Below are 9,167 nucleotides of genomic sequence, written 5' to 3'. Positions count from 1 at the left end.
ACTAGTTTTAGTGTACCTGTACTAGTTAGTGCACAGGCAGAAGGCCATGTGATGATTTTGATATATTATGTGTAATGCTGCACCATTATTTGTAAAAGATAACGATTGATTTGATTTTTAAGATGTATTTTTAAACCTTTTCCAAATTGAAACGTAAAACACAGATAAATCAAATCTTATGTTTAGTATGATTGTTTGTAATTCATAGCCAGATTTTTCGCAAAAGATTTGATATTTGAGTAGATGAGCCATGAGTTGGCTGCCACACATATTACATTCCTAGAATCCTCACGCATATTTTTACTGAATCAGTATTCATATTTAAGCTATTTTTAAGCAAGGTACCTTTTTGTGCAGACTTTATCTGACAGTGTTTTAATTTACAGAAAAGTGTCTACAGTCACTTTTCTAAGATAATCAGAATGTAAGTTATTTCATTAAAAAAAAATCCCTGCAAGGGCCCTCCCCTGTTTAAAATTTCAATACCATATTTTTCACAATTTACGGATTCATTTTTGTCATTAAACACAAAATTTTAAATAAGAAAATGCAAAAAACTAAATATTTTAGTTCTAGTTTATAGAACAGTAAATTAGTTTAAATATTGTGCAAGAACTTTCTCTTATAATCTAATTTTAAAACCTCCTTTTTTACCAATATTTAGAAAAATAAGGTATAAAGTAATTGATGGTAAAATATGAAGATAAAAATAGTTTTGAAACTTTATTCTTAACATAAATAACATTTCTTTATGTAAATACAATACCGATCATTGGCAGCTAACTTACCTTTGTTAGGTACAAAAACTATATAAAAATATGTCTTTACACTATGACAGATCGACCTAACTATACAAAAAATATTAATTGTTATAAACTATGCTACCTAGTAATAAAATATAGCACATGAAAATAAAACTGATCAACACAAACTACTAACTACATCATTAATTGATATTTATAAAAATATAAAAAAGCTAATGGACGGTAGATCCAATCTATACTAACAATATTGATGGCATAAGACTTGAAAATAAAAATGACAAAAATCACAGATAAAATAAATAATCAGCTAACAAAGGTTACAGTATGGACATCATTATAAAATTATCTTCTCAAACATAACACCAATGATGAAAAATAAAAAAGAATGAGGTTATTTAAAAATATTACCTATTTAAAATAAACTTGCACAACTTCTATTAAACCTAAAAAGATACGTGATTGACTAGTGCAATACATAAAATAAGATAAAATTCTGAAATTAATTTTATAAATAATTCGTTCTAATAAAATGGGAATCCATTAAAAAGAAGCCTATTATAAATTAATAAAAAAATTGATACTGTAGTTGAAAAACAACTAACACACATCTCTACCCTGTTTCGATCACTTAGATTTAAGTGTGTATTCAAACTACCAATCGTTGAAATATCCACAACAATTCAGTGCATATCATCTATGTTTTTACACAGTTTTTGCTGGTTTCACATTCAAGATGAAGTTTCCAGACCAGTAGAAGGCAGTTCGGTCAGGAGAGTATGAGCCTTGCAGAATAATTGGAGCTTTGACTCCAGTAGTCGGAACTATTGGAACACTAACAGAATTTTCTGCTGAAAGCAGAGGTTTCTCTCCTTGGAAGCTGATTGAGGAATAGTACTGAACTCCGGGTTGTATCAGTGAAGTGAGTGTGGCGTTCCAAAGAGGTCTAAAGTAGAACTTGAAATTTCCTTTGTACCAAGTCACAGAAGTTGCGATTCCATCCCAGGAATACTGAGGGACTGAGTAACTTCCGCTAATTAGTGAGTCTGTCACAGAGCTGGCTGTCCAGGTTATGCCTTTGGTGAATGTGGCCGAGGAGAACGATCCGGTCCAAAATGCAGAGAAAGGAATCACCGCTGGAATGTTCCCAGACCATACAGTGTGGCTGAGGCTGAAGAAACTGGAAGTTCCAGAGGTCACTGAGCCGTCATAGACAGAACCTCCAAACTGAGTTAGGTAAAAAGGCTTATCTGCTTGGAGTTTCAAACTACTTTTGGGACCGACGGTTTTGTTCTTCTCAGGATAAAACCAAGCCTCTCCTTGCCAAATGAAGTTTAAGTTGTCTGGAGTGAGCAAACCCTTCAAGTTTATTTTTCCTAGTGGAGAACCAGCCAGGTCTGCAGACTCCATGATCAAGTTTTGGAATGAAGTTAATAACTCTGCCTGTTCAGCTTTAGACAATTTTACTAAATTAGTGCCAATAATCGTTGCGTATTCCTTTCCAATTTCTACAACATCCAATGATGTGTTCCATAAAGGCGTCAGATCGAATGAAAACGTGCCGTCCATCCATTGTATCTTGAAAGTCTCTCCGTTTGGAACGTATTGAGGAATTGAATATTTCCCTGAAAATGTAGGATACAAGGTTGAAGCGGACCAGATTACATTTACTCCTTTAGTTACATTGAAAACAGACAGAGGAATAGTTACTGGTATGCTTCCAGACCAAACAGGGGCTCCGTTTGTGGCGTTTGTTACACTTCCTGAAGACACTAATGCGCCAACTCTCTGTTGTGGTTTCATTGGCCAAACTCCTGGTTCAGGACCAGTCAGCATGTTACTAGCTTGGTCTAAAGAGTTCCATGGGCTGCCTCTTGTAGCAATAATTGTCTGTCCAGACCAAAAGAATGTTTTCTTTCCCGGTGCGTAAGTTCCAAGTAATACTATGGGCAAACTCGTTGCTGTGTCAATATCAATCTGACTAGGTGCCATGAGTGGAGTTGGGCTGTTGATATCTCTAAATATTATTCTTGATTTGTAGTTAACACCAGAAGCGATAAGTTCATCCAAATCTCCCAGGTTACCCCAACTAGTCTGGAACAAGAACGAGAATCTTCCTGTCCACCATTTCAAACCGGTTTTGCTGTATTGAGGGAGTGAGAAAGATCCTTCTACTCGAGGTCCCATTTGTGAACCCGACCAGATCACTTGGTGAGTGTGCAATGTGTCCTCTTTCGGTACCTTTGCTCCTCCAGCCACATTGTCACTCCAGAAGACTGGCAGTGGAATAGCAACTGGGAACGTTCCGGACCATAATGTCGAAGGATACTCTGATTCTAGCCCAGCCTTTATACTTCCTCCGATCACTGTTGTATTCACTCTTCTTGGGAAGCCCTGCATGTATGATATGGTGGGTTTGGGTTTCATCAAAGATAATTGTTGCATTGGCGGATCAGCTGGAGGCTTGATGACTAACAACGCATCTCCAGTAAATGAAAACCAATTTGTGTCTGGTTCATTGGAACACATGAACGGAATTATTTTACAGTAAAATGCATTTCCACTCTTGATATAATTCTTTCCAGTGAGTATTAACGTGCACGGGGTTCCTGAAGATTCTCCATCTCCAAGCACAAACCGCTTAGGAACGTCCTCAGCTGACAGTGATTGACTACTTTTGGCCATTTCCTTAAACACAAGACTGCACGAGTATTGCTTTCCGGTATTCACCAGACCGGTAAAAGCACCTCCCCACTTTGTCACATAATGGAATGAAAAATTTCCTGAGTATGGCACAGGTAACAAAATAGAACTGTTTCGCTTGTAAACTGTGACAGAGAATGTTCCAACCAACTGAGGAGATAGTGACGTCGGCGTCCAATTGATAGAAATACCACCTCCCAGAGTTGCTGTTGGATTGAATAAATCTGTGTTTATTTCTATTGGAAGTGTGCCTGCCCACACTGTCTCAGGGTCACTTCCATTTGTGGCAGTCAGTTGACCTGTGAGAACCGAAAAATTAACAGTTGTTTTTGGTTTCACAGGCTTGGGAGTAGTGGGAGGCTTAGTGGGTTTTGGAGCTTTGGTTGGTGAAGAGTCATCTTTCACAGTCACTTTAGTTTTCATAAGATTCAAAGATGCATACATCGGGTAGTTTTTCACTGATATAATAAATTGTCCTGACCACATGAAAGAAGCCCCGTCAGGTGAGAAGTTTCCTTGTAGTATTATAGGAGCACTTTGAGATCCCACAACACTTTCTCCCAGCTTCAAATTGTCATTACTTTCCTCCACCTTCATGCCTTGGAAGTAAAGCCCAGAAGAATATTGGACTTCAGACTTAATCAAACCGTCCAAAGTAGCATTCCATAGTGGCTCGATTTCAAATGAAAACTGACCATTCCATGTCCGTACGGTTGGCATAGGGTAATCTGCTACTATTTGAGGAAGAGAGAATGATCCTTTCAAGGTGTTTCCAATTAGAGATCCTGACCAATTAATCTTGTATCCTCCAAACGATCCAGCCATCAGTTTTGTTTTGTTAGTTCTAAATATGGCCGTGGGTATTGCCACAGGTAAGTTACCTGACCACCAAACATTCATGCTTTCACCACTCAGACCCCCTTCTAAGCTTCCTGATGTAACTTTGCCTCCAAACTGAGATGATGGTTTGCCAATAGCTTCGACATTGCTCATTTTCAAGTTGTTGGATGTATTGTTGGTAGTTTCTGGGAAATTTAAAGTCATACCTCCCGACCAATAGTATTCCTTCTTATCAGTACACAAGGGCACAAAGTAACAGTAAAATGATTTTGAGAAGTAATTTCCAAACAAAAGAATTTTTCCAGGTTTGACATCATCAATTACTTCCTGTGCATTTTGAGTGAATTGAACTAACTTGTTTCCTCCTTTGTCTTCTTTGCTGGAAGATTTTGTAGGGATGAACATCAATTTGAAGTTGTACTTCTTTCCAGGAACAACAAAGTCCTCCAACAACTGGCCGTATCTTGTAGTGTATTTGAATGAGAAGTTTCCTACAAACCATACAACCACTTCTTCTGTGCTATTTGGTTTGTAAGTAGGCACCGCAAAGGTTCCTTGGAATGTGTTGTTGTTCACCTTTCCGGTCCATGTGATATCTGGAGATGGTATAGGGTTCCAACTGTCCTTGGATAGTAGGGAACTGTAAGGAATTGTTGCAGGTAATTCTCCACCCCAAACTTGTGTTGGATTGGTCCCAGTAAAACCTGCCACAACCGTACCAGAGGTCACATCAAGGGTAATGGACGGTTTGTTAACATCTACCTTCTTTGGTTTTGGTGGCATGACAAATGACAAAATTGGCTTATTTCTGAATGTTATGATAAAACCACCAGACCACAAAAATGTTGATTTGTCGAGGGAGTAGCTTCCTTGCAAAATTATTGGAGCAGCCATTCCAACTGTGGGGTCTTCTCCGGGAACACCTTTCAACGTTGTTATTCCCGCTTCGTATTTGGTTCCTTGGAAATGAATTTTTGAGTAATATTTTGCACCAGGAACAAAAATAGCTGCCAATGTTGCATTCCAAAGAGGACTTACCTCAAAGGCAAATTCACCAGACCAATTTTGTGTAGTTACACCAGTAATAGATTTTGTTGTTTGGGGCAATGTGTATGTGCCTTTTATTGTTGTCCCACTGAGAGTTCCTGACCAAACCACACCATTTCCAAACATGAACGATTTTGCTCCAAATAAATCATATATGGGAGAGAAAAAAGTTGGCATTTTTATTGCTACAGGGACTGTACCTGACCATACTGTAGAAGGAGATGCTCCATCCAAACCAGCTGTTATGTGTCCTGAGTTAACCATTCACCAAACTTTGGACTGGCCCATGGTGAAACTGATGGTTCCGGACCCTTTAATAATTTCAATTGCTTATCCATTTTTGGCTTGGTCGGCTTGACTGCTAAAATAACTTTTCCATTGAAATAAAACACTGTTTTGTCCGGTGAAAATGTTCCATGCAAAATCAAAGGTGCTGCAATAACACCATCAATCACCTGTTGACTCTCTACAATAAGGTTTTCAATTGAATTTGAAGCATCCAAATCATCGTAAAACCCACTGTTCAGCTTGACATTGGTAGCTGCTGGTTCTTCTCTGAATATAATCCTAGATGTGTATTTAACACCAGGAGTTATAAGCTCTTCCAAGGAGACATCTTCAAGAGTGGTTACTTCTAAGGAAAACTGACCATTAAGCCAATTAACTTGTGGAATTCCAAGTGTATGGTTGTACTGTGGGAAAGCAAAGGATCCTCTAATAATGATCCTGATATTGTGTTGACCATTCGAGTCCACTTCCAAACACTGGAAGAGGTCCCCATGCCCCTCCAGGTGCCATCACTTTGTATGGTAGAGGCACTGGAATGGCAGCAGGCAGCCCACCAGACCATAGGCTAGTAGCTGTTCATCTGAAGACTGCAGTTTTACACTACCACTTACAACACTGAATGCCCCAGAAGTAGTTGGCTTAACACCAGCCCCCGGTGCCTGTAGTTGTGGTGTTGCTGGAGCACTAGACAATGTTATAACTGCTTTTCCAGCCCAAGCAAAAGATGTTTTATCGGGCGAATACGATCCAACCAAAATCACTGGAAGTTTTTTCAACTCCAACAATCGTTGGGGCATCATCCTGAGTTGCGCCGAGAACAAACTGTTTTTTTCCTCCTGTTGCATCAACTTTCTCCTGGGAGAAGTAGATTGGTGATTGGTAAGCACCAGAAAGCATGATGTCTCCGACGTCAGTGTCTTTCAAAGTAAACTCAGCTTTCAGATTGAACTGTCCATTCACCCATTTAGCAGAGTAGTTAGTACCGAGAGGTATAGGTCCGTGGTGATACACTGGGTAAGAAAACATTCCTGATATTTCTATCCCGTTGGGCGTTACAGTTGTTGACCCTTGCCATTGAACTCCACTGCCAAAACTACCTGAAGGCGCAGCTTTCAAAACGGTTTTACATTGAACAGAGGCAGACTTATTGAAGTTGGTACTGTTCCATCCCAGAGAATTTCTCCAGCGTTTGTCTTGATACTTCCACCTGTTACTGTGACTGAAACTTTTGAGTATTTCATGGCAGCACCTCCTGCACTGATTTTCTTGAGCTGGTTGCTTTCCCTCCGCCCACTTGGTGAGGTCTGCGCGAGGGATTTGCACTGCAAGGCACTCTAGTGTTGTCAGTCCCAACACTCTTCATCACGTGAGGTTGCACTGTCGTCACATCGTCAGAAGTGTCACAGATAATACTAGCCAAAGTTGTCTTCCTGATTTCATCCAGTTGAGCTGAAACACATAACAAAAAGATGTTTAAGTTTCACAAGCTTAAAACAACATTATAGACAGGCTAATTTAATGTACCAATAAATGTTTTGCGTATATTTCTGGGTGAATGTGATCATATGACACAAATGTGTTGAGTTGAAACTTGAAACCATGGTAAGCGCATAATATGGTTACTTCTAGATTGGAAACCAACAAGGTACATTTACAACATTGCAATACAACATATTACATTACAACACTTATTATTCAATGTAAGGAGTAATAATGTCTCTAAAAATTTCTCAAAATTCATTGATTTTTCTTTGTTAAGAGCTACCACAATAAAGGCTGAGTGCTGAAGAAAGGTAGGGATTGACCATGAAGAATACAGCACTGTTTAAAGATTTCAAGTACCTAGGTAAGTCACAAGCTCTCGTAGCGACGAAGGCTTTGAGCGGAGGCTATACAATCAACCCTTGTAACAATTTCTTACCAACACGGCAAAATTGAATATTCTTACACAAACAATATCAATATCACTTTGATGTCACACCTTCTCTAATATTTTAGTCTTGTAAAACAACTATTAGACTTACTCCAAAGAGAACGCCTGAGGTTTGTTGTCTGTCTCGTACCAGAAGCCTGTCACCTTGCTTGAGTCGCTTAAACTGGTCGCTGACCAGACAGGTGAGCTGTAGGACAACCAGACCTCCTTCTATCGGAAATTCCGACAGAGCGCCTGTGTACATGTCGATGTCGTCCACGGATCTGAAGAATAATAATTTGTTTACAAAAAAACCTCACACAAACTAAGACTAATAATCAGTAGCCTGCCGTACAATTGATTATGGGACCTTGACAGTTAAAAATTAAGTGCAGCCTCAATGTCTTGTCTTAACCTTGCTTTTGAACAGTATAAAATTTTAGAATAATATAACAGCACTTAGACAGCATCCAAAGTACTAGCTTAACATGTTCGCTGCGGGTGGGTCAGTACTTATGCACGGCGACTGAAACCCTTAAGTGGCCGGTCAGTACTGACCCAAAACCCGCACTGCAGTGCATCAATCTGTTGCTCAGTGCGAGCCTACGCGTCGAAAGGCAATATACCAAGTTGACCTATACCAATTTAGCGCGTAGCGGGTGACATGCTTTGGTTGGTAGTAAATTTCCCGATAAAATCCCTGTCTGGTAAGCTTAGAAATCAACTTGTTGTCATCTTTCTCCCTCCAAGCAGTGCTTCTATCTGTGGGTGGGTGTTATAGCAAACTATGTCGACACTCGTCGTAACACAGTAATCACCACACGTTATTTGCAATTTATCAGGACGAAATTTGAAATCCAATCGCCCGGCATTCGGGCTTGTTCGACGCTGTGCCGCACCGGGGATACGCCCTTTTGTTCAAACGTTTTTGAGCATTAATTGGAGGTTGCTGACAATTTAAGCAAACCTGAAAGGACATGGTGTCACATACATTTTTAATTTAAATATTTTCACTTTAGATGACAATAAACATTCTCCTTGTAGTACATGTGTATACCAGACAAACATTTATCTCTATAAGTTTCACATTTAACTACTCACTTGTAGATAGCCTTCATCTTCTCGAGTGAGTCAGCATCCACCATCCCCTCCATGTCAGCAAAGGTCCGAGGCACCTTGAGCCGCAGTACTGTCGCCAGGCTGGGTAAGGAGGCAGACCGTGGTCTCGGCCTCGCTGAACATTGAGGGTCACCAGGTCCAGACCATACTTGGGGGCTGACGGCTTGTCATCCTCCCCAGTAGCTTGGAACAGGTGTTGCGTCACCTGAAGGAGAAATGAGTTACAGCTGGCTTTGTGAAAGTAATCAACAAACGTGAAGGTGTATTGGTTTTCTCTTACATCCTAGGATGCTAGGCTCTAGCCCAGAGCCGATTTTCAAATTACTTCAGAATAGTCCTAGAGCGTCATAATATTATGAAAGCAAATCTGTAGTGATTGGCAGGATATGAACCTGGGGAGAAGCCTCGTGCTATGCAACTAGATCAGACTGTCTCATAAAGGGTAGTAGCATATTAAACGGTAGTCTACTCACATAAAATTATTGTACTGTCAGGAT

General features: G+C 39.8%; 2 protein-coding genes across 2 annotated transcripts in view; one reads left to right on the top strand and one right to left on the bottom strand.

Moving 5' to 3' along the window:
- Nucleotides 1-696: 696 nt before the first annotated feature.
- LOC128997503 (uncharacterized) lies at nucleotides 697-8,841 on the bottom strand. The gene is made up of 7 exons (XM_054423142.1): nucleotides 8,820-8,841; nucleotides 8,653-8,785; nucleotides 7,717-7,835; nucleotides 6,889-7,088; nucleotides 6,392-6,587; nucleotides 5,807-5,985; nucleotides 697-5,612 (listed from the first exon to the last, which is right to left on the bottom strand). The coding sequence occupies exons 1-7, from the start codon at nucleotides 8,839-8,841 to the stop codon at nucleotides 1,467-1,469; spliced, it is 4,995 nt and encodes a 1,664-aa protein (XP_054279117.1). The 3' UTR covers nucleotides 697-1,466.
- Nucleotides 8,842-8,886: 45 nt separating this feature from the next.
- The window catches only part of LOC128997502 (uncharacterized), a 3,317-nt gene continuing 3,036 nt past the window's right edge, over nucleotides 8,887-9,167 (top strand). The window contains exon 1 of the mRNA XM_054423141.1: nucleotides 8,887-8,911. Within this exon, the coding sequence (XP_054279116.1) occupies nucleotides 8,887-8,911 (25 nt within the window). The remainder of the gene's footprint in view (nucleotides 8,912-9,167) is intronic.

Source organism: Macrosteles quadrilineatus, unplaced genomic scaffold (genome assembly GCF_028750875.1).
Source record: "Macrosteles quadrilineatus isolate MER2022 unplaced genomic scaffold, UCM_ALF_1.0 Scaffold_6__1_contigs__length_79288215, whole genome shotgun sequence".
In the NCBI taxonomy this organism is placed as follows: Eukaryota; Metazoa; Arthropoda; class Insecta; order Hemiptera; family Cicadellidae; genus Macrosteles; species Macrosteles quadrilineatus.
The sequence above is the reverse complement of the archived record's forward strand: the minus strand, read 5'-3'. Positions and strand labels throughout refer to the sequence as shown.